The sequence below is a fragment of the Parasteatoda tepidariorum genome, chromosome X1 (genome assembly GCF_043381705.1).
Source record: "Parasteatoda tepidariorum isolate YZ-2023 chromosome X1, CAS_Ptep_4.0, whole genome shotgun sequence".
NCBI lineage: Eukaryota > Metazoa > Arthropoda > Arachnida > Araneae > Theridiidae > Parasteatoda > Parasteatoda tepidariorum.
Window position 1 is genome coordinate 11167215 of NC_092214.1, and position 27240 is coordinate 11194454.

Consider the following 27240-nt stretch of genomic DNA (forward strand, 5'->3'; position numbering starts at 1 on the left):
TGTATATATATATATATATATATATGTGTGTGTGTGTGTGTGTGTGTGTGTAATAATAATATTATTATTAGTAATAAATATTATTTTTAATACTGCTCCCCTTTTTTTACTATTAATCTATAAATATTGTGAAATTCTAATTTATTTGTATTTCACAATACTTTAATTAGCATTTGAAGAATCTTTGCGTTGGTTCGAATTAATAATTTGTTTAAACTCATTTCTTAAAGTTCACACACAACTTTTGGGACTGTAGCTTCACTTTATTTATTGCATTATCACAAGAATGCTTACTCACACATCTCGAGTTCCGAGAGATAGACAACTTCACAATGACAAAGAAAAAGCACACACCCAAAAACAAAACAATTGGCGAGAGAGACGTGTGGCGCGGGGCCTCACAATTGGCGAGATATTCACAACATCGCCACACGCATACAGCATTGAACTTTTAATTAAATATTAATTCTGCATTTTCAATTTTGCCTCGAAAATTGAACTTGAAGAAAAGTGGTAAGAAATTTTATGCTAGCAACAAAGAAGAAATAGTTTGTATAATGTGATAAATACTTTATGAAATGCGAAAATTGTATTAATTCTGAATTCCAATTAAACAAAAGCTAAAAACAGTATAAAAACAGAAAAATTCAAAATACTGTATAATTTTTTAAATACTATAATATTTTTCACTTTTTCTTTGAATGATATATTTGTAATAAAATGCATTAAACATCTGAAGATACAGATTAGAATGAATGGATCTTGCAAATGCGAACTTTCCTAAATTAAAGACAGTCAACTTTATTAATAGAAAGCAATTTAAATAACAGCAATCATAGACTGTATGAACAATGAATTATTTCGTAAATATCTTTTATAAAAGAAATATAGAATGATATGAAATTAATTATCCAGAAATGTTTTGTACCAAAATTATACATCAAAAAAACTAAAACATGGATATAAATTTATTATATTAAAATAAAATGTTAAAACTTTAATATGAAATCTGAAAAAATTCTAAGACTCTTATCAGATATAATATATTCCCACATGCTTTGACCAAGATTCTAGCATGGAATAGATTTTTTTTAATATTCCATAATCATCCACATTTAACACTTTCAGTTTTAATAATTTTTTTTGACAAATAATTTAAATGAATAGCATTTTATTTAAAAACGCTGAAAAACAGCTAATTTAAATGGAATATGTATATGACACATTCTAAATAAAAGTATTTTAAAAATAAAAACAGCAAGATATATCTACTTACCAAAAAGTAAAACAGCATCTTCTTCAGAAATACCGCTGTGAACTAAAAGTTGTTTTAATTCTTCTTAATTCAAAATATTAAGTGACATATTCTCCAGAAAAAACTAAACGTAAAATAAAAGCGAAGACATAATCTATTTAGATCACAGAACATAACAATTTTATTTAGATTTATTATCGTTTGCTTTTTAAAATAAAACGATAGAAATTCCAGCTTATAGCTCGCACACAATTAAATAGTAAATAAATCACTCAAGTTTGAACTAAAAGCACTCAAATATTGCTTAAATAAATGCCACTCAAGTTTGAGTAAACGCAAAGCAAGAATTTCGCTTAAATAAGAGTGTATTTCACTCAAGTTGAGTTAAAAAAATTTAACTCTTTTTTGAGTAGGGGAAATCACTCTTTCATTTTAAGAGAGTACCAGAAAAATATGATAACAGTAACAAGAGTTCTAAAATATACATCAAAGGTGTTCAATACGAAACACTCAGAATAGAATGGCATTGTCTATGCACCGGGTGTATTAAAAACAAAAGTTCTTAAGTAATCGATGCAAAAATATTAAATTAGTTGTAAGTAATAAAGCATGGTGTAAAAGACTCCACGTGCATTTTAACCATATAAGATAAGCTTTAGTCATTTTAGAATGACATGAAATGCCCCACTAAAGAGTTTGCAAACCATTTTTCTCAAAAATTACGAATGAATTACGTATGGTTTTTAGTTGGTCTGAAATGCTTTGTTTTAACGTAAATCGACTCGAGTTTCTCTTTCACGTGAAAAAATTATACAAGTTTAAAAAATTATTATAATATTATAATAATTTTTTATTAAATTTAAATAATTTCTTTATATATTGAAATAAAAATGAACTTTTGTACTTTGTAACTATACATTTAATAGTTTTATTATACAGTTTCAAACTAAAAAGAAAATTATCTTCTTTTAAATCTATGATACTAGTTAAAAAAGATAAAAATTAACCAATAAAAATGCATTGCATAAATAAATTGGAAAAATGCTTCTTTGCTAATATGAAGAACACCATATATCAGAGAGCAAATAATTCTAACGTAATCAATGATGTCGATTTTATAATTTTTCCCCAATTACTGTTATCTATGTTTCAGTTTTTAATGTCTTCGTTTGTTATAATATTACTGACAGTTCGTTTGCGACGTTCATTTAGAACTTTCTGTGATGCTCTAAATGAACCATTGGTTTTTATCATAATTAATTGTTTTCCTTTATACTTTGAATTTATGTGGTAATAGACACATTGAGTTTAAATAAGAATTTTTAAAAGAACTGCAGAAAACTCATTACAAAATCTCTAACCAAATCACTAAAAAAACAACTAAGCACAGTCTCAAAAATGCTAACTCAATTCTTAACTTACTGAAACAGGAAATCACTAAATTACAAACTTAGTGATAAGTCCCTAAGTGGTACCTAATTGAATTCAAAACCCGTTAAAACAAAAAGTAATATATTGACACAACTGACCACATCACTAAATCTCTAATCAATTTAATTATTAAATTAACTTATTCAAGCAGTAAACTACTAAAGAAAGATAACACTTAATCACTAAAACCCTAACTAACCAAAACACAGACTGATCAACGGAATCATTAACCTCTAAACGTTAAACGTAATTTATCGTTCAATCACTAAACTAACTAATTAAATCACTAACAATATGACGTAATCATTTTCAAACTAACTAAATTACTTAATATCCTCCCTTTTCTATTTCCTTTTCTATTTCGAATTTTATTTTATTGTGAAAATGTGAGTCGAACCCAATATTATACAATAATAAATAGGCAATATATTTATATAAAATAAAATAATATTGTTTTGACAGGTTGTTTTGCTTTTTAATTTTGGAAGTCCCGTCAATGATGATAGATTAAGAAATGCAATTTGGGAGGTAAACAAAAATTTTAGAGGTAAGTTAATGTTTTCGGTGTTCAAAAGTTTGATGAGACTGTTTTGTAATGCGAAAAATATGTTTTTCAGAGGTAACAATTTTAGCCATTGGTCCTAAGAAAGAACATCTTCAAGTCTTTACTCAGAATGATGACACTGACATTTTTACTGATACAGGAAGTGCTACTGCTTTAGCGTCTAAGCTAAAACCTAGAATTTGTAAAGGTAGTATTTAGAGAAAAAACTTTACTATTATATTATTATTTATTTTAATTTAATATGTAATAGGGACAGATCTGACAACATTAAATCTGTAATACTGCTTAGTTTTAGTCACTAACATGACTATAAATATCTTAAATCCATTTGTCAAAAAAACTTTTTTCTGCAGTTTCTAGATGTTTAGAAATAAGAAAATGAAGTTAGTGTTTCTTGATCTTAACAACACAATATATTTTACTGTGCCATTTTCAGAATTAGCAAAGAGGGTGCCACGAATAACTGCTTCTCAAAAAAGCGTTATTTAATGGAACAGCCTCTGTCAGTTTTGTAAGCATATAACTCATCTGTATGGCGTTTTCTACCTCTGTCTTGTTATCATGATCTAATCACTCTGTATATTGATGCAAAATGTAGTCGAGCGGTGTGCTAACAATTCGGAGAGTTCTGAATGTAAGAGATTATAAAGATATAGTGTTATAGATTTTAATTATCTAGAAATTCCAGGTATATTTCACAACGTCATTTCTTATTTATTTATTTATCAATTCCTTTGATATCTGTGTACTAAAAAAGCTCTTAATTTTGATTATTTTCTTTTGTTACGCCTTTTGTTCGCTTTTATTTTCCTTTGAAAAAGAAAATTGATTTTTCTAAAGTTTTAATTTTTATTCAGGTTGATTTGAAAAATAATTCTTATTTTGTAGTAAAATAGTAATTTGCAATCACGAGTGAATAGTCAAAAATTCTAAAGGATGTTTCAAAAATGGCCATATGTTTAGAACTCTTCTCAACAATGAAAAGAATGAAAGACATAGGGAATTGATATTTAAAAACGAAATTATCAGGTCAATGGATGTACATACTTTACCCATCTTACTAGACAGTGATTTGTTATATTTTTTTTCGTTTTTTCCTTGCTTAAATATTAATTTTGAACTACCAATATTTGTCTTTATTGTTGACCTTGTATACAACACGTGTTAGAAACTTCGATTTCATATGCATTTGTAATTGAAACCAATTTATTGATATTTTTAGCTCCAGCCGAATTTCAATTTAAAGAATGCTACCGTAGTAGTCCAGGAACTGAAGCAGATAATAAACAGACTGTGTTTATTCCGTTAAATAAAAAACAGTACTGGTCAATGTATCCTAAGTACTTTTTGAAGAGCTTCAACATTAAGATGAAGGTAAGATCCTGTTCTTTAAATGGTTCAAATTTTACACATGATTATAATTATTTATAAAAAGAAGGAAATTTTATTTGGATGTAAACAATAGATTCTCAGTTATACAGTTGGGCATTTATTAGATAATTAGTATGAATTAAATAACTTAGGGTGAGAATATAAAATTTTGTATTTAAATCTAGAAAACTTCTGGTAATAAAATGATAAACTACATTTTCAAATTGTTTAAGAAATGTTTTTTAACCACATATTTTAAGTAGAATGATTTCCATGCAGTAATAAGGAAATTCTAAAACCTTTTAAAATACCCATCTAGAAAATAAACTAAGAAACTGTTTCATGTAAAAAATAAATCTTAGAAAAAAGTGACATATCTCCTTATATAAATTGCTCCTATAATCATGGTGCATACGCTAAAGAGGGTATCTGGAAAAGCACAAAATGTCGTATAAGAGACGTGGTGGCTCAGGGGAAAGAGCGCTCGCCTGCCAATGAGGTGAACACTGTTCGAACCCTGGCAATGGCTGGTCGATTCGAATTCCTACCACAGTGCTGACGTAAAATATCCTCAGTGATAGACAGATTATGGGTAAGAGTCTCCCTGCCGTCAGGCTAACCGTGGGAGGTTCTCATAGTCTTCCTCTCCATGTAACGTAAATGCGGGTTAGTCCCATCAAAAAATCCACCAAGAAGATAAATTTCTCAAAAACTTTATCCAGGAGGACCCTTGTATTCGGGATTGGGTTCAAAATTACGAGGCTTCCAAGTTGAACATTAGTAGTCGTAAACCCGAAATTGGTCTGCTGTTCAACGACGGTTATAAAATAAAATGTCGTATAATGTTTAGTGTTTTCCCAATTGCGCTCTATATTCTTCCAAGCATGCATCGTGACAATTCTGTATGGATCAAGTGTAACGTATTGACTGCCCTTAATGTATATTTTTAGAATTCTTGTCAAAAATTAAGTCGCAAAATAATATTTATGAGACACAAAAATTAAAACGCTATTAAAATCTGACCAATCTCTGTCAGAGAAGGTGGGTTCATGAAACAAGATCTTCTTGGTTTCCGGATGAAACCGTGAGGAGTCGAAAGACGATTCTTAGAACAATCTAGTTTAATTCCACTATCAAACAGGTTTTTTTATACCCTAAACAATAATTCAAATTTCGATAAAGTCGTCTTCCTTAAATACACTTACATTTAAAACCCCCTGGTCAATCTAAATGAATTCTTGTTTTCTATATGAATAGAGGAAAATGTTCCACTTACCTTTAGACCGCCAATTTGATTATTCATTAACCTTTATTGGTTTTAATTACAAATAGATGAAGATGAATTTACATTAAATGGTAAATGATGATTATAAAGCGATGAAAGTATTGAGTTAGGTATTAGCGCTGCATGGCGCGTCTCTAGCTACATTACATCTACTGTTTTTAGTTTTTTTAAAAAAAAGTTAATACTTCTGATGCGCCAGCAGCGCCATCTGAGGATAGTTTTCTGGGATGAGGGGGGATGACATCTGGGGATGAGGGCTCGTTACATCCTCCCACCTTGAGTTTTGGACAACGAATGTCATGACGAAACTCAATTAGTCAATTCAAGCCTATAAAGTTTTCGACATGGTCGTAAGTACGATCCGTGTCGAGTTTTTACTCGCACCACTCTTGTTTTTCCATCTTTGCCGGGGTAAAGAGCTTCTATTTTTCCCAAAAGCCAATTGATGCGTTTGTTGTTATCGTCTCCTATGAGAACGATTTCTCCTTCTTTAACTTGAGAGTCTTTCTTTTTGCGGGCGAAATCCTTAAGTTGTCCTAAATATTCAATTCGGAAACGTTTTCTTAAGTCCTCTCGAATTTTTCGGCGATAGGCGAATTGTTTTTTCATCCTTGTGGCATCAATTAGATCAATATCTGGTACTCCTGATTCTTTAAGTTCGTGCAAAAACATGGCTGGTGTTATTGGGATTAGGTCCTCTAGATCTTCTGAGATGTTTGGAATTTATGATGTGTGACAAATGACTGTGTTTAGTTCTTCATAGAGAAGGTTTGCTTTTCCAAGGACTCTTCGTAAAATTGATTTTAGCATTCCAATCATTCTTTCAAAAAATCCTCTCCACCAGGGTGCAGAGGGAGGATTGAACTTCCAGTGAATCTTTTTCGAAGTAGCAAAATCCTTTTGTTTTTCGATGTCTACTGATCTCAGATCTGCAGCCGCTCGAGTCAGATGTGTGCCGTTGTCAGAGAAAACCGTTGCTGGTCTTCCTCGTCGTGCTATGAACCTTCTAAATGCCAACAGAAAGCTATCCGTTGAAAGTGAAGTAACTAATTCAACATGAATGGCTCGGAAAACCGCACAGGTGAATAGCACGATCCAACTCTTGCTTCCATCCTTCAAAAAGAGTGGTCCGCACAAATCCACTCGAATGACCTCGAAAATCAATGCTTCTCGTACACGATCTTCAGGTAGAGGACTACTTAGGACTTCTGTAGGACGAGCGCTGAATCTTTTGCAAATGACACATCTTTTAATCACTCGTTGAACAGTTTTTCTGCATCTGGGGATCCAATATTGTTCTCTTAGAACTGACATTATAATTTGAGTTCCGGCATGGTTTAGTTCTTTGTGTTTATCAAGTATAAGGCAGTGAGTGATATTATGGTCAGATGGCAGAACAGTAGGATACTTAAATGTTCTCAAATCCTTCCTCATGGCTATTCTTGTTCTGACTCGTATAAGGCCTTCATCATCCGTTATAGTTTATAATGAAGTATAGCAAGGCTTTGTTTCTTCTTCCAGGTATCTGTTCTGCACGTACTTTAAAATAACCATTTCAGCGTCCTTCATTTTTTCAATGGCCAGCTGTTCCTCGAAGTTTCGTTCATCCGTAGCACTCTTGATGTTTCNCTTAGAACTGACATTATAATTTGAGTTCCGGCATGGTTTAGTTCTTTGTGTTTATCAAGTATAAGGCAGTGAGTGACATTATGGTCAGATGGTAGAACAATAGGATACTTAAATGTTCTCAAATCCTTCCTCATGGCTATTCTTGTTCTGAATCGTATAAGGCCTTCATTATCCGTTATAGTTTGTAATGAAGTATAGCAAGGCTTTGTTTCTTCTTCTAGGCATCTGTTTTGCACGTACTTTAAAATAATCATTTCAGCATCCTTCATTTCTTCAATAGTCAGCTGTTTCTCGAAGTTTTGTTCATCCGTAGCACTCTTGATGTTTCTATAAAATCTATAAATCCAAGCAGTTACTCTTATCATTTTTTGATATGATGTTAAAGTATCATATAATGGAATTTGTCCTTTGAATAAATGTGTTGAAGTCACTACTGTTTTTCTTCTTTCAGCGTTGATAATGTCCAAATCTGGATCGATAATATCTTTTACCACGATAATATCTTATACCAGAGCTGTGGTGGATCCTTCAACCAAATTGGGCCCTCCCAAAATTTAGATTGCTTAAGATGCTCTGCAGAGCATCCTCGTGAGGGAAGATCAGCTGGATTAAGAGATCCGGGAACATAATTCCATTCTTCTGGCAAACTGAGAGATCTGATTTCTTGGACTCTGTTGTAAGCAAAAGGGGCCCAATTTTCATTCCTTTTTATCCAAAAAAGGGCATTTACTGAATCTGACCAGAAAAATGTTGGAACATTTTTAAGTCCTAAGTCTGATTTAATTCCATGTGCCAGTCAAGCTCCAATTGTACAGGATAAAAGTTCAAGTCTGGGTATTGTGACGGGTTTTAGAAGAGCTACTCGAGATCGAGCTTGAATGAGCTGACATGATGTCGAGTCTTCGTTTTGGCTTCTCAGGAATATGCATGTAGCCTTGCCTGTAGCCAGGAATACCTTGCTCGCATCACAAAAAATATGCAAACTTAAATTTCTCGAACCTTCAGGCTTGTCCAAGAGACACCTCGGAATGGTTATATCTTTCAATTGACTTAGTTGTTTTTGCCATTTTTCAAACGTTTTTCTAATAGAAGATGGTAATTCTGCATCCNATGTCGAGTCTTCGTTTTGGCTTCTCAGGGATATGCATGTAGCCTTGCCTGTAGCCAGGAATACCTCGCTCGCATCACAAAAAATATGTAAACTTAAATTTCTCGAACCTTCAGGATTGTCCGAGAGACATCTCGGAATTGTTATATCTTTCAATTGACTTAGTTGTTTTTGCCATTTCTCAAACGTTTTTCGAATAGAAGATGGTAATTCTGCATCCCAAGTGCATTTTAGCTTCCAGCACTCCTGAAGCATGATCTTCGGTCTTAATGTTACTGGACACGTGTAACCGATGGGATCGAATACGTGAACTTCAGACAGAATTTTTCTTTTGGTTAAAGTCTCAGAGGTCTGCGATGTTTACTTTAAGTCCAAAATCAATGAATCAGTACTTAACTTCCAAATCAGTCCCAAAACTGGTACTTTTTTTTCGTCTTCAGGGATGGCTACTTCTTGTGAATTTAGGATGCTATTCTCCCACCCTCTTAGATCGAATTGAGCTCTCTTCAATATATACTGCGATTCAGTAATAAACTTCTGCAAATGTTCTCTATCTTCAACACTGGTTAAGCAATTATCTACATAAAATGATTCTTCTAATTTCACTGCAGTTTCCAGCATTGATTCTGGCGCTTTCTTCAAATGGTACTGTAGAGTGGCTCCCAACAAATACGGACTACAAGTCAAGCCAAACACCACTCTTCTATGTTGGTAAATTTTGATCTTCGAAATGTCTCCATTTTCACACCATATAAATCTTAAGAAAGGTCTGTCAGCTTCACTCAGTTGAATTTGTAAGAAAGCTTTTCAAATATCTGCAATGACTCTTATCTTATTAAATCTAAATCTGTTGATAACTGAAGGAATGAGCTCCACAAGATTAGGTCCTTTTTCAAGACAATTATTGATGGAGGGAAAAATTTTTATTTTTGTCGAGCCATCAAAAACGGGTCTGATCTTGGTAGTAGAATTTTCTTTTATCACTGCTAGGTGTGGCAAAAAATTTTCATTGGTGGCTGTATCGTCTGGGTTAACCTCTTCGATAATTCCCTCCCCTCTCGCAGCCATTCTTTAAATACCGCTTCATAATCTTCTAATATTTCTGATTTTTTTAAGGACTCAACGCAGTTCTTCAATCTTCTTTCAGCAACACTTCTATAGGTAGGCAATGTAGGGTGATTTAAGATCCATGGAAGGCTCACTTCATATCTCCCATCTTCAAGTACCTTAATGTTGCGATTAAAATGGTCTTCGGTAGCTTTTGCAACTTCTTCTCTTGATTCTTTTTCTCCTGGGTCTAATATTCCTAACGTAACTAGTTTCCAGAGATCCGAAATTTTAGCCTGAGCCACATGAAGGGACAAAACTGTGCTGGTACTATTACTGTTTTCAGGATCTCGAGTTTTACCCATAAGTGTCCAACCTAATCGCGTTTCGAATGCAATTAAATTTTCTGAAATCGATTTAATAATACCTGTGAAAAGTTTACCGCAAACGCCGGCTACAATAAGTAAATCAATTTCTTTAGTTTCTGAATTCGACCCTTCCATGTTTTTATAATCGCAAAATTTAATTCCTATCTTATTCGCTTCTTTTATCCACGAGCCGTCTCTTATTTAGGAATTTCTGTACAAATTTTTTCCTGATCATAAACTTCAAAGTTACAAAAATAATCCCGATTTGAATTGCTCAAAAAAATTCTGTATTTATAATGCTGATTAGTTCTTTGCAATCCACCGAAAAGACTATGTTTTAAGTTTTCTTGCCCTATTGGTTTGTAACCTATTTTATTTATTGTTTATTTTAAAAGATACGACTTTTGGGACCCCGTGTCAATCAATCCGCGTATAACTATTTCTTTTTGTCCGTTTATTAAGCGAATTGCTAACTTTCGCATTAATACTTCCGGATTACAAGTTTCATTCGATAAAACCGTACTTTCCACTTTACTATCTATTTTCTTTTCCGGACACATAAATGTATAATGACGTCTGAAACAAATATCGCATTTTACAAAACTCCTGCATTTTTTAGCCGTATGGCCAAAGCGAAAACAAATGAAGCAACAACCGCTCCTCTTTAAAATATCCCATTTCTCATTTATTTCTTTCAGTTTGAATTCATTACAATCCCATAAATTATGTCTATCGTTACCGCAAGAAATACATTTATTTTTCTTATTACATGATTCATTCAATAAACCTGACGCCGTTGATATGCGATTCTTATTTTGTTTATTCGAATTCTCGGCTCCACTGCTACGCTTTGAGGAAGGGAAAGGGGAACATTCTGAAACACGTGTTATAGACGAACTCAAGGCCTTGGCTTTTTCTCGGTTAATTACTTCTGTTTTTAAAATTTCTAGGATCTCTGATACTTTCCACTCATCATCATTGCTTTATTTTTTAGTTATTTCTAACACTATATCTGAGGGAAGTAATTTAATAAGTATAGGACAGAGCAAAGCCCCGTAATTTTCCTGATTAATTCCCAAAGATTCTAAATTTCTTATTTCAGTTTGACAAGAATCAAAAAGTTTTCTTAATAAAAAAATATTTGTTGAGTTTTCTACTGGGGTTAAACTCAACAATTTATTTAAATGAGAGTTAATTATTAACGTTTTCTTGCCAAAGCGTTCTTTTAATGTTTCAATTGCTCATACATAATTATTATTTGTTAAACTGAATCCTTTAATCCCATCTGAAGATGATCCTGAGCTAAATATGTTTTCAAGTAATTAAACTTTTCAACATTCGACAAATCAGTGTTTTTATCTATGGCAGATTCGAACTTATCGTAAAATCTTTGCCAGTCTGAAGGATGGCCAGAAAATTTCTCTATAGTTAAAAGAGGCAGTTTCACAGAAGAATTTTCATTTATTCTTATATTAGTGTTTATCTTCGGTTTGGAAATGTTCGAATTTAACTCAGGAGACACTACCGAAATCGACAGTTTTTCTATTTTTCTTTTTAATCTGCTTTTACTTCGTACAATATTTGTCAAATATTCATCACACCTTATAATTTCTGTATCGATTTCATTTACTTCCGCAATATCCTGATGAATTTCGAGATCAATTTCTTTCATTGTTCTTGTTTTAACATTAATTCAGACATTAACTCATCCAATTCATCTATTGTCACCGTTTCATCTTGATATATGCTTTCGATTTTGGTTAATAAGATTTTAGTTAATACGATTTTGGTTAATATTTTGGTTATCGTAGTACGTTTTTGTTTGGATTTCTCCATCTCAATATATAAACGAACTACATATACAGTCACTATTCTATGAAACTAAATTTCTAATCGAAAATAAACAAGAAATCTCTTAATGGCGGTCCCTGTTCGGGCGCCAGAAAATGTTCTATCTTATATGAATTCTTGTTTTCTAAATGAATAGTGGAAAATGTTCCACTTACCTTTAGACCGCCAATTTGATTATTCATAAACCTTTATTGGTTTTAATTACAAATAGATGAAGATGAATTTACATTAAATGGTAAATGATGATTATAAAGTGATGAAAGTATTGAGTTAGGTAATAGCGCTGCATGGCGCGTCTCTAGTTACATTACATCAACTGTTTTTAGATTTTTTTAAAAAAAAGTTAATACTTCTGATGCGCCAGCGGCGCCATCTGAGGATAGTTTTCTGGGATGAGGAGGGATGACATCTGGGGATGAGGGCTCGTTACACCCCCATTGTGTATACAGCTTATAGAAAGGTAAAAATGTGTATGCTATTTTACTTTTGCTTTTTGAAAGTAATTATTAAGCATGTAAACAATGATAATTTTGTTTTAGTTTAAAGCAGTGGATGGGGCTCACATTAAAGTTTGTTTCTCCAGAAATTACTTCAGAATTCTTGAGGATGGTTCCCAGTACAAAGAATGTCGAGATGCAGGTAATGATGTTTTTTACATACATTCTGGTACGGTTATAACATTTCTGGTAAAAAAAGAATTTTGCTAATAAAAACTAAAATATATGGCATTTAAACCATTTATATGGTACCAGAAATTCTGTTTTTCAAAATTATCCTACTTGTTGCCACGCACGGTTAGTGAAAGAAACAAAACTGCAAAGAAAATAAATTGAATAAATTGTTCTTATGCCAGGCTGATAAAGTCTCCAAATTTTAAAGCATTAAAATTTTATCAAATATTATAGAACCACATTTTATCAGTACTTTTACCAAAATCATTACCAAACCGTTTCGGTAAAAATTAGGAGCCTTTTGGTGTTCCCATAGAGTCAGAAAATTAAGTAATCTTTCCCCTAGTCTGAAAGTTTTGACCATACTTTTTTCTCTGTGTACGATTTTTATTTCATGCTTAATACATATATCAAACAACCGCAAGAAAAGTGACACAAGTTAAAAAACATCAATTTTGAGGTTATGTCAATAAAAAATTTTCAGAATAAGTTTTATAGTATTGTATAAGCTGATTTTTCTCAAATGCTGTTTTTTGACTTGTGTCACTTTTCTTGCCGGGGTGCAGTATATATATATATGTTAAAAGTATGTTATGTATATATATATATACATAAAAAGATTAATTTAAGCTTTTTATGTTACATATATATATAACGAAAGGGTAAAACACGGTGTAACACTTTTTCGCGAATTATTTTCCTTTCTCAAAAGAACAAACACGCTTCGCAGAGAGGGGGAAAGGTCACAACTACATGTAGTTGATTCTTAACACTTTCTGTATATTGTATTTTTGTCTTAGTTGTTTCCTCTACTATCTAGTGTCAGACCCAGCAGCGTATCAACTGGGAGCGGAGGCCCCCTCTAAAGTTTAAGTGATGGGGCAAACAATGTGTTTCCATCCTCCTTTAATTTGGACACTCACAAAAATAAGTCAAGTAAAATCAGTAATTTGAGGGAGAAAAAAAATTTTTTTTTTTTTTCAATTTTGAAACTATTTTCCATATAGAAACTTTCATATTCCTCTAAAATTTAAGTGTGGGGGGGGGATTGAACAATGTGCTTTGCCCCTTCTAATATATAGACATTTGCTTAAGTCAAGTAAAATTGGTAACTTCAGAAAGAAAAAAAAAGCTATACACTAAGTAGGAAACTTTATTGTGCTCTAAAATTAAACTAAATGAGCGAATAACGTGCTTTTTGACATTTGGAAAAGTAAAGTAAAAGTAGAAAGAATATTTTATTTCCAATTTTCACTCTATTTTCCGGGTAGAAAACTTGATTTTCTTCTGAAATAATAATGAGGGAGCGAACAAAGTGTTTTGTTCCTTCTGAAATTTCGACGTGAGCAAAAATAAAGTCAAGAAAAATTGGTAAGTAAAAAAATTTCATCTTTAAATCTATTTTCCAAATTGAAAACTGTGTTTTTCTCTGAAATAAAAGTGAGGGGGCGAAAAATCTGCTTCGCATCTTCTGAAATTTAGGCATTAGCAGAATAAAATTAAGTGAAGTTGGAAATTTTAGGAAAAAAAAAAGTTATATTTTTTTATAACTTCGACGCTATATTCCAAGTAGAAAACTTAATTTTTCTCTTAAATTATAGTTGAGGGAGTAGAAAACTTTGTTTTCTTCTGATATTAAAGTAAGAGGGCAAAAATGTGTTTTTATCTCCTGTAATTTGGACTTTTGTGATAAAGACAAATAAAATAGGTTTAAAAAAAATAGAAGCCATTTTCCAAAAAGAAAATTTTATTTTCCTCTTAAATTAAAGTGAGTGGGAGAAGAATATACTTCATCCCTTCTGGAATTCATGACATTCGCGAAAATAAAGTCAAGTGAAATTAATATTTAACTCTCAATTTCAACTTTAAAGCTATTTTCCAAATAGAAAACTTTATTTTCTTCTGAAATTTAATTGAAAGGGAAGTTAATGTGCGCCACCCCTTCNTATATATATATCTGTGTGTGTGTGTGTATAAAATTCATTACATATGCATAACTTTCCTGGAATATGTCTTCATGAAATTTGATTTTATATATAAAATGAATACTTGAATCTATGTATGGTGTTCTTAGGTGAGGAAGTTGAATTCTGGACGTCGAATCCTTGTTATAGTAAGTAATTTCTTTTTTAAAATAGCAACGAATTAGTAAATACTTCGTTTATTTCGTTCTCAAATTCAGATACTCTCGATATCTCAAAGTTGAATGGACGCTAAAAACATACTGAAATAACAAGTTCAGAACTAAATATGTTCTATCAAGTAAAAGAAAAAAATTCTTAAATAGTATTCTAAAACGTTGAGTCGTCAGAATGAGTACAAATAAAGATAATTGCATAGTAGTTGACAATAAGTCTAAATTCTTCAATGATAATTATATTTCTAAAAGCAACATAAAAATACTTATGCATTATATTTAAAAGAATTCGTTTGCAATAAGCTTACATTAATAGAGTTCATTATTAGGTTGTTAAAAAAGCTCCGCAACAGATTTCAACTTTTTATTTTGTGTTGCTTTTTGGTGTTTTTAATTTAAACTTCCATCAAAGAGCTTGACTGAATGAAACGAAATTTCGGTTTTTGATTTGTTGTTGCCACAAACGAGATCTTTTTGGTTTCAGAATTTTTAAACAACCTAATAAAAAAAAACTCTACCATCAATTTTTCTATTCGAAAAATAGCGCTTTTCATGTTATAGGAGTATTTCATGAAACGTTTTAATATGTGGGCAGAATTTTTTAGGAACTCAGTAATGTTGAGTGGTGTTACGCGGTGATTTTTCCGAAAAAAATTAATTTCTTACTTTTCACAGAAAATTATTTGACATAACAAGGTTTTGATTCTTTGACATTGGAATTAATATTAGGTGGATATGTAATACTAAGGGGAAAAGTATTTTTTTGACATAAGAAAGCTGTCATCACTTTCCATGTTCTAGGAGTATTTATTTCATGAAACGTTTTAATATGTGGGCAGAATTTTTTCTTGGAACTCAGTAATGTTGAGTGGTGGTACGCTGTGATTTTTTCGAAAAAGATTCCTTTCTTACTTTTCACAGAAAATTATTTGGCATAACAAGGTTTTGACTCTTTGACATTGGAATTAATATTAGGTGGATATGTAATATCAAGGGAAAAAGTATTTTTTTAACATAACAAAGCTGTCATCACTTTCCATGTTCTAGGAGTATTTCATGTTAAATTTTAATGTGTGGGCAGAATTTTTTCTTGGAACTCAGTAATGTTGAGTGGTGGTATGCGGTGATTTTTCCGAAAAAAATTCATTTCTTACTTTTCACAGAAAATTATTTGACATAACAAGGCTTTGATTCTTTGACATTGGAATTAATATTAGGTGGATATGTAGTACTAAGGGAAAAAGTATTTTTTTGACATAACAAAGTTTTCGAAATATCGAAGTTCGAGATATCGAGAGTTTACGGTATTTAAGTGCCTATATATAATTAAGGTACGAAATTTAATAACTTATTGCATATGGTAGTAAATGGGTTTAGTAATAGCATTATCATCCAGTTTCTTAAAAATATATTTAACACATTGCTATTTAAAATTTATTTCTGTGAATCTTAGTTTGCCCTCTGGCATCAGCAAAACAAAAGCTTTTCTTTTTAATTAATTTTGGATTTCATTGACGCTTAAATCTACTCTGTAAAAAATTTTGTTTATAGTTGCTAGCATTTTTACATTATTTCCACTTGGAATCTAAATGTTTTTCGTGTGTTTCTAAAAATTTCTTTTGAGCGTATTTTAAACGATATGTTTTTCCTAGTCTCGTTATCGTTTCTTCATCCAAATGTATCATTTTAAATTTTCTTATGCATGAAAAAATCCAACTTTTCTAATAAAATCATTTTCTATTATGAATTTGTTTCATAACAACATCAGCTGACCCTGCATATTCATTTCATTGAGTGTTACAGTTCCTGGTTACATTATTTAGACGCACTATAAGATTCTATGCAAAATCTTAATTATAAGGTGATACTGTACAACTTGATTGTTTTTATGCTACTGAAACCGGTTTGCACTTGTTTACGCTTGTGTATCAATTGGTTAAATTAGGCGATATAAATTCGACAATTGGATAAATTCGATGATATATTGTATAAATATAGAATAATTATTATATAAGGTATTATATTATTATATTGTTATGATTAGATCAAATTATTAGACGCATTGCAGTTTTTTAATAATGACATGTTTTGCACGAGTTTATATGCAATACTTTTATAGTCAAGCATGAATGTAATAGGTTTTCATTCGGGAGATTATTTATGTACTTTCTATTTGTATTTATTTTTAACTTATTGCATACAATATTAACCAACTGATACACGAACGTAACCAAGTGCAAACCGGTTTCAGCCTCGTAAAAACAATAAAGCTGTATCGTATCATCTGATAATTAAGGTTTTACATAGAATTTTACAGTGCTTCTAATAATTTGCCAGGAACTGTAAATAACATTGAGTTATTCGAATTAAGAAATTATAACTTCTCCACTTAGAATAAAGAGCCAATAATTTAGTCAAAGTAAAAATATTTTGCTTTGTTCAGAAAAGATTTGAGCTATAGTTTTCTCTTAATATAAATCTGATTACCTGAACACTTCCGTGAATGACGTCACAGATGTCTTGAACCCACTACCCCGTGCAATAAATCTCTTTATTCTAACATTAAATTCAATTTGGAAAGAATGAAGCCTGAATAAACTAATCCTGGGACACAAACTAATCTCATTCTGCTCTGGGCTAGAAATTAATCCCGTTCTTCTACATGTTATAAAAGAATATCTAATAACTAATATTATTTCTTTCTTTTGAAACAGAGCGTAATGAGCATAATTGTGAACCATTCTATTTTTCAATTGAAGGCGTTAAAGCAGGAAGTAGCCTCTGTCAAAGTAAGAAAACATTTTTTTTCACTTATGTTTTTAGAAACTATTTACATACATTTATGTTTTCAAAAATATTTCATAAATGTTATTTTAGTTAAAATAATGTTTGGTTTGATTGCTAATAACAGTTTTGATTGAAAATGCGTACAAATTATTTTTTTGAATTTTAACTAAATAATAAAGATTGAAAAATTTTGAATTAAATTGTGTTTGCTTAATGAGTTTCATGTATTAAAATAATTAATTTTTTTCACTTATGTTTTAAAAACTATTTACATACATTTATGCTTTCAAAATTATTTCATGCATGTCATTTTAGCTAAAACATATTTGCTTTGATAGCTAGTAATTGTTTTGATTGTAAATGAGTAATAATTTTTTTTCCAATTTTATCCAAATGATAAATAACATTGAAAAATTTTAATGTGCTCGTTTAATGGGTTTTATCTATTTCTTAGTTACCTCAAAATTAGTTCTATAACAGCAGCAAACTTAACTTTTGAGCATTGTTTATACTATTAAACGTAATGTCCACCATTACAGAATAATGATAATGTTGATAATCATGTTAAAGAGGCAACAAATAACTACAGACTCTATTGATAATTATAGTAGTAATTAGAAAGAGTTTATACTCATATTCGTAAATTAAGGATAAATCAGATTCATACGGAAATAAATTGAACTCATAAGTAAAATTTTACAAAAGTAGATTTATCATACAAGAATGATATGCAAATTACTGGAAGCCTCCAGACGATGATAGCATGTCACGATGGCGTAAGAGAGGGTTATGTAAGGAATGGTGACAAAACAGTAAAATTGTTTGCAAGCGTTCTGTGAGCAACTCAGTGCCATAACCGAATAGCTAGGACGCATCGGTAGAATTATCGGCCACCTGGAATGGTGGCGTACACAGATAAAAATATCCGAGGAATTGCAAAGATGATGGAAATGTCAGTAGACAGTACAGGTCGTCCTTGAGTTACAACGCCGAATGAAGACCGATATTTTACAGTTACTGCCTAAAGAAGCAGACGGAGCACAGCATCAGACCTNAAACCGTGTACAGACGTTTGGGAAATGTTGGTCTGCATGCTCGAAGGCTTGCCAGATGTATTCCCCTCACGGCAACCCAGAGTTGCCGGCTGTTAGCCTGAAATAGAGAGCATGCAATGTGACTCCCAGTGTTTACGCAAAGAAGGTGAACCCCCTGGAGGGAGTGCGGAGACTGAATCAAATCAAGAAAGATCCTCGAATACCATAGCCCAGATTTAAAATGCTAAAAAAATGAGCTTAATTGGAAATAAAAAAATATTAACTAATTTCACTTAAAGTCATATGTTGCTTCCGAACATTTCTTGATATTACCTTCTAATTTCTCTTTCATTTATTTGCCGAATTTATGTTTCCTTCTTTTTTATTCATTAAAGAAAAGTAAATATGATTGTATATTTGACAACTTTTAGCGTAGTTTGATAGCTCACTCATTAATATACGATAATTATTTTCACGAATTTAAATATTCTAATTTTTATTCCAATATCTTGCAGCAGACGATAATATTTGTCATTACTCTTATTTTATGCAATCTGCTTATTGGCGCAGAATTTAAGTTACGTTCTTAAGAAAAGCTTTTTATTCTTGTGGCGAATTCTATTTTTTCCCCGCCTACATCAGTTTTAGTATAGTACTTTTCAGAATCATATTACTGCATTTTTGTTGGATATTTTTGTGGTTTTGTTATTTATAGTATAACGCATGCTACAGATAACGATTGTAGCATAGATTCTTAAGTATTAATTTACTCCTCATTCATTTGAAAATTAAAAAGAGTGTCATTTCCTGTGAATCAGATTTAATGAAAGTAGCGAATATTCATACATACCCTTTATCCCTTCGAATTAAATATGTACAACATGAATTATTTTTAATTTTAAAATGTAGCTAAATTTAATGATGAAAAGCGTTAATGACTAAGATTGCAAACAGCCTTTTTATTGCTTAAAAGTTGTCGCGAATATAGACGTCTGACTTAAATTGCATAAATTATATAAAGGTCACCAAAAACTTCTTGTCTAAACATAATAACACTTTCATATAATAACACTTTCATTACCTGTTTTCAAATGAGAAATGTGACTATTCAAATTGCTTAGTGTATGCATAATACAAATTTAAAAAATTGATTTTTTAGGCATCTATTGCAGAACACCGAAAGACATAGCTTTTGAATTTAGCCATGAAGGTAAGCATAACTTTATCGATTAATACAGTTTTCTTTTACCCACATATAAATTTTTGTTGACATTTTTAAGTCATTTAATTAATGACGCATAAGTATTTCATATGCACCTTGTAGTTTGGTTTTTGAAAGTTTTATGAATTTAAACAGTCATTTAGAGGTAAGGATGCTTATAATGAAAGATGTAGATATTCGAAGCTAAAGAGCTACGATTTGATCCTTAAAATCGAAGCAAACTTTTAAATTTAAAAAAAATATGTATATCATACCTTGCTGAAACTTTAAATGTTTTTTTTGAAAAATATTAATGTTCTTAAAAATATGATGAATTTGGCGTCGTTTTTTTAAAATTTAGATGAAAATTATTAAAATAAAATATTTTTACCTGGGGTAGAATATTTTTCTTTTACTTAGAATCTTTTCTAATATTTTTCAAATGTTATTAAGAAAATTTTCAAATCAAAGATTTCGCCCTTCGTAAATAATACAAAATATTAATTCTGTAATGTATGAGGAAAATATGTGATGAAAACTACTTTAAAACAAATGAAATTGTTGTAATTTAAAAATAACTAATCTGACAAACCTTTGGTATAACTTATTCAATTTTGTTCTTTGTTAATTAAAATTTCTTGTATTTTTAGGCATATCATGCAATGCTGCAAGTTTCATCATTTCATCTACGACTTTGCTTCTAGCAGTCATTGTTTTTCATCTGAGAGAAAGAAGATTGCTTCCTTGAAGAGAATTCTCTTTTTATTTTTTTTGTATCTTCATTTTTTTATATGTAGCCATTTTTGTTTTGTACTTTTAATTCAGTTAGCGTGATTTAATTTTTTAAAGAATGCGTTGAAACAAATCATGTAACATTTTGTTTAATAAAATAGTAAAAAAACATAATGCATCTTTAGCGCATTAAAATTTGAGCAAAACATAATCATTAACTTAATATTATTAGCTTACACGTTTAAGACAATGTTATTCAGTTTTATGCATAAACTCTGTGGGCTGCTAGGAGAAATTATTTTAGTTTTTAAATTTCTCTTGCTGAAATTTTAAATAACGAAATAAATAGTTGCTCCTAATTATTATTCTAGCTAAATCATAGTGTAAAAAAAATTTAGTATTGTTTAAATAAGATTAAAGATTAACCTTAATCTTTAATCTTATTAAAACAATACTAAATGTTAAAAGATAAAACCTTAAGATTGAAGCTTGTTCGGGATTTAAGTAAGAAATTGAACTGTTTTTAGCTAGAGAAATTTTACATTACATGTTCTACATTTTTCATTATTTTAGTTATTTTTACTACCTAGATAGACATTAAAAATCAATACTTAGAGAGATTAATTCAGAAAAAAATTTTGCTAATTTGTTACATTTGCCCATTTCTGGAGAAAGTTTTATAATTAAATCAATTTATTTGGACTTAACTTTAAATGGCCAAAAACATTTTACCTAAATGTGGTTTGGCCAGACTTGTTCAAGAGTGAAAATACCGTAAGTTTAAAAGAGAAGTTTTCAATCTGACCAAAATAGAAAAGTGAATTTCCTTTCTTTTTTTCAGTTCAGTGAATGGAACTACATTTGGTGAGAGATTTGTGAAAAGCTACATTACAGTTTTATCGAATGTAACCAGTGTATAATGTATGCTTCAAAAATTTTTTTTTGCTCTCAGTTATAATTTTTCCCCACCCAATCAATTTTGATGAAGTGAAAAAAAATTTTTCACTGTCGGAATTAATGGGAATTAATAATCAATTCGGAAAAGTCCTCTAATTGAAATAATATCGTTTTTGTTTGATTTAAAAATAAATACTAAATTAGCAAAGGATTAAATAGTGTATGCAGATTATTTTATTATCATATTTTTAAAATAAGTATGAAGCATTTTTGTTTTGATATAATTTATTTCTGCTTTAATAAGATAATTTTGATTGAAATTATGCTCTTATTGTGGATTTAGAGTTTTAATTTTAAATATTCATAATTATAAATTTTTTCTTTTTACGATTTGATACAATTTCATGTATTGTTTGAGGAAAGTTGTGTTAAAATATCAAACATATTATTTCATTAATAGTTTTTGGATTTTCGACAGAAACCTTCTATTCCTTCTTTCTTACTTCAAAATGAAAATAAACAAAAAATTCTCAAAAATCTTAAGTGGTATTGTCAACAAAATTTACTCTATCAAGACGGCCATTTATTAGCAATTTAGTTCATCAAAATTCCGTAAAAAATTTTCCGTAACAAAATTCCGTAATCAAATTTTCCGTAACAGAATAAAAAAAAATTTCCAACATGGTCAAAACTTTAACCAACAACCCCAAATTATGCTCAGATTTCATAAAAAAAATGAAACAGTTAATAGAAATAAACACCAAACAGTTTTGCTCAGGATTTTCAGGAGTTACCTCCAAGTCAGTGCAAAAATTATGACAAATTAGAAAGATCATCAATCCTTATGAATGACCAAATTTGGTCAAACTTCTTTAAAGCTGAGAATAAATCTCAGCACTAAGATCGACAAAAAAGTGATCAACCACAAAATTGACAATAGTATCCGGATGCATTCAAAATACAATTGATAGCTTTCAACGAAACAATCACCTGATAGGGAGTATAGTTCGTTCACCAGGTGTTGGCGGTTGGCTCCACCTCCTCGGACGCAGAGTTCATTTCAGCGCGGGAGTAAGAGGAGAAACATTTCGCGCTTGAAAATGAGACAACCCTTAATGCGGGCCGAACGCAAGCGCTGCGTCACTTACTTTACTTTATCAGCAGGTATTATAGCTTTCGTTCTCCAGCTAATTAAATATATTTCAAATTTAAAAACTGCTGGTTTCCCTGCAAAATGTTTCCTAAAGGACAAACTATTCACTCAAAAGAGAGAAATATCGTCTAATTTTTGAAATGTCTAATGTTAAAAAAATGCACATAAATATTGCGTAATAAATATTTTTGTCACACAATCGCCAAATAGAAACCTTGTTCAAATCCTTCTCCCAAAAATAACGAAATAGTATTGTCGGATACCACGTAGATTAAGGCGGAGCCAAGTGCCAACTCCTGGTGAACGAACTGTAATTCAATCTTTGTAAATGTTGATAAGGGACGTAACTTAAATATAATTTCAACTGAAAATTTTTAAATTTTTAAAGTTGTAAATTTTCAAGTTAAAAAAGAAAGGAAAATTTTTGTAAAAGTAAAACAAGCAAAAAGTAATTTGCAGCTTAACTAAATTTGCACCTTAAATTAAACATTTAGCTAAATCAGTTTAGTTTTATGTCTTAAAAATTGATAATCCTTATGCAATCTTGGGTATAAAAGCTTATATTGAATTTCAATTTAAGATTGATTATGGGAAACAGGTCGTAATGCAGAATCGGAGAAAAGAAGGGTCATAGACAAGTGACTTCTGATTATGAAAGGGATTGCAATAATAAATGTAAGATTGCAATAATTACAAGGATACAGAAAATAAAATAAAATATTAAATATAAATAAAGAATGTAAAAATAAAATAAAGAAATAATGTTAAATCAAAATCAAACAAAGTATTAAACAAATAAAAACAAAATAAAGTTTTTTATATAAGAATAAATAAGCAAAATAAAATTGTCAAAAAATGTAAGCAAAGTAAACTTAGAGAAAGTTGAAATGGAAAATCGACTTAAAAATAATGTTTTAAATAACAAAACTGAAAATAATCTTGAATTTTCAAATATTCTAGGGACTAAATTTGGTAATGGAAGCCTACATTCTCGTAGCCAAATGGAGGAAATATCACAAGTTCTAAATAATGAAAAAATTTCTCAATTTCAAGAAATTGTACAACAATTTTCAGATGCTTTTGCTTAAGATACACTGTAAAAAATTCCGAGACATGTTGCACCAAAAATTAGTATTCATTTGCTGGCTACATAAAATGGAGCTCAATTTTACCATATTTTAGCATTTTTACTAGCTCTAAATATCAGTAGAAGATGGCACCAAAAGTAGGTGTTTTGAAGAAACAACACAACCATTTTCATTCCTTCCTTTTTTTTCTTTTATAAAAGTAGAGAAAGGTTGCACCATTATTAGGTATTTCTAAAGAGTTCAAATGCAGGCCAAGGTATAATCACTTACCGTAGCAAGATTATTTACCGTAAAAAGTTATTTTATGACATACCTCTAACCATTTTATACCGCCAACCAAATTTAAAAAGGCAACATAAAAGAAATGAACTTTAATTCAAGCAAATAAGCCATTTACCTAACTAAATAAGTAAAAATTTGAAGCAACATGCATTAGTTTTCCCAATACACCGAGATTGAGTTGTAAAGAAAGCATGGCGTCGTAAAGAAATATCGTTTAGTTTACAGTCACTGTCAAAGTTTTGCGTCTTTTATCAATTTTGGTGCGTTCAGTTACACCATGGAAATATTTCTCGACCATACTTCACAATTTATGGTGTAACTGATATTGATCATTACTCAACTAAACTTTGGGATAATAAGAAACTTTGCACCAAATACTGGTTAAAGATTTACCGAGTTTTTTTACAGTGTAAATTTGATGTAGGAAGAAGTAAAATTGTACCACAAAAGTTAATATCAGACATACCAATTTCTTTAAGAGCTTATCAATTTCCCTAATAAGCAGGAGCACTAACAAATTGAAAAATTGTCAAAGCATAATATAATTAAAGAAAGCTCTTCTTTCTATTCGACTCATGTATCTTCAGCTTTTAAAAAAGATGAAAAAAAAGTTGCTTATGTTAGAAAATTAAATCAAATTAATAAATCAGATACTGAATTATTAAATTATAAAGCAGATCCTTGATTGAAATTCTCATATAAACAAGGCAATAGTGTTTATTTTAGTCTTCTAGATATGATGAGTCACAATTGGTCTCTCACAACTCACTGAAATATTGTCACCAACGATAGGAATTGCCATTTGGATGGAAGTATATTTTTTAAAAAAGCTCACAAAATATAAATTATTTTTTCCTTTTATCGGTCTAGTTTGACGTTCTTTACTACCAAATTTTGCTACTTTAAACTCTCCTCATCCTAATTATTATAGACGAACTTTTTTTAATTTTATTTATAACCATCATTGAACAGCCGACCCAAATTTGGGTTTACGGCAACTGACGTTCAACTCCGTAACCTTGTAATTTTGAATCCAATCCAGAAAACAAAAAAGCTCCTGGATCAAGTATTGGGAGAAATTTACCTTCGTGGAGGACTTTTTGATGGAACTAACCCGCATTTGCGTTACATGGAGAGGAAGACCACGAGGAACTCCCACGGTTAGCCTGACGGCAAGGGGACTCTAACTCGTGATCCATCTACCACTGGGGATATTTTACGTCAGCACTGTAGTCGGTGCGAGCCGGATGCGAAATTCGTATCGACCATCGAACCCGGTTCACCTCATTGGAAGGCGAAGTAAACTTTGAATACCTTAAACTACACTTCTTTCGTTGACATAAGGAAAGAAAATAAAAATAATTAGCACGTGAAAAAATTATACATCGAGTGATAAGTTACAGAGCAACGCTGATTTAAGTTTAGAATTATTTAAATCAATCTTACCTTAATGATTAGTCAGATCTTTTCTCATTTAAATACACTTAAGTACCATTACATTAAGGATAGCAACATATTATTATAAAATTTAATAAGCTAATTCATATAATAATCACTTTCTTCAACCAATGAGGTGAAGAAAGTGATTATTATATGCGGTGAACTTTCCAATGAGGTGAACCGGGATTCGAACCCATTGGAAGACGAAAGCTTTATCTTCTGAGCCATCGCGGCTCGACAAACGTTTTCAGTTGCAAATGTTCTTTTTTTACTTCATTTTTTAGGAAGAATTCTTTCCAAAATAAAGTTAAATACTGTCCCAATGAGGGCCTTCATGTTTTTAGGATAGGAAATGTAAAGACATAATGCAACGCAAATTGTATAGTGCTTTTCCCTATTTATGCGCACATCAAAACACTAAGTAACTGTGTTTTCAACTGCTAGAATGGATAAGCTTTTTGCGCCTTGAATTGCAGCGCTCGATGCATGGGTCATTCCAAATTTTCCTTACAAGTTCCGTTTACCAGGAGTTGGCTCCACCTACATCACGTGGTATCCGACGATACTATTTGGCTATTTTGGGGAGAAGGATGTGAACAATCCTGCACAATCCTGCGCTATTTGGCTGTCGTAGGACAAAAATATTTATTTCGCAATCGTTATGTGCTTTTTTTAACATTAAATATTTCATAAATTTGATGATATTTCTCTCATTTGAGTGAATAGTTTGTCCTTTTTAAGACAATTTGCTGGGGAAAGAGCAGTTTTTAAATTCAAAATATAATTAATTAGCTAGAGTAACGAAAGGTATAATGAAATTCACTGTTCGCGCTTGGCACGCATTAAGGGATGTCTCAACTTTAAGCGTGGAGATGTTTCTCCTCATACTCCCATGCTTAAATGAACTCACCGTCCCAGGAGGTGGAACCAGGTGCCAATGAACGAACTATAATATTGACATTACTTCTAAGAAGATTTCCATCAAGACCTGTGATTCAGATATTTTTTAAAGAAATTTGAGGTGCAAATCCTATGAATTGTATTCGAATTAAAAATTGAAGTTCGTATATATAGTATAAAAGCTACAACTCTTTAAAAAGGAAGAATTAATTAAGTTATCTGATTATAAATTAATTCTTTTTTTTTTTGTTTTTTTTGTAGAACTCTAATTGTTACTTTTGTGACAATTCGTCCAAAATTGAAGTTTTACAAAGAGAACATTTCCAACAAATCGAAAACTTTATCCCAGAAAGCATGTAACCTTACGGAAACCTTGTGTCGGAGTTTTCTTTTTATTGTTATGAAAATATTTATACTAAAAACCTTTTTTCAATAGGGCAAAAATATTGAATTTTCAAGCTTTTCATCTAAAAAGGATTAAAAATTATTTTTCAAACTTTTTTAAAAAGTATTGTCACTTAGGTAAAATGGTCACTTAGGTCCCTAATGACGTTTTAGCTGACGTCATTCTAGGGATAGGATCTAGGTCCCTAATGACGTTTTAGCTGACGTCATACTAGTGATAGGATCTAGGTCCCTAATGACGTTTTAGCTGACGTCATTCTAGCGATAGGATCTAGGTCCCTAATGACGTTTCAGCTGACGTCATACTAGCGATAGGATCTAGGTCCCTAATGACGTTTTAGCTGACGTCATACTAGCGATAGGATCTAATTGCATTGTCCTTTAAAATTTCATGGCAAGGTGAATTTTAGCTGAGCATACTTTGCGAAAAAAAACCTCATAATTACCTAGATTTAACATTATTTCCGCCTTTATTAAAAGATTTTTTTCAAGCTTGAAAGCCCTAAGCTAACCTTTGTTTAAGGTTTTTATATAAAAGGTTGTTTTTTCCAAGGTTTTGAATTAGGATAATGTGCGTAGAATCGAGCAAATTGTCACAGATCT

General features: G+C 30.9%; 1 protein-coding gene across 1 annotated transcript in view; it reads left to right on the forward strand.

The window, feature by feature from the left end:
- LOC107439885 (uncharacterized) overlaps window positions 1-20678 on the forward strand; it is a gene marked incomplete in the record, with an annotated part of 56567 nt that extends 35889 nt beyond the window's left edge. The window contains 8 exon segments of the mRNA XM_071187573.1: window positions 3149-3233; window positions 3304-3438; window positions 4474-4625; window positions 12450-12549; window positions 14656-14694; window positions 17433-17507; window positions 19699-19749; window positions 20391-20678. Of these exon segments, the coding sequence (XP_071043674.1) occupies window positions 3149-3233; window positions 3304-3438; window positions 4474-4625; window positions 12450-12549; window positions 14656-14694; window positions 17433-17507; window positions 19699-19749; window positions 20391-20488 (735 nt within the window).
- Between the last annotated feature and the right edge of the window lie 6562 nt (window positions 20679-27240).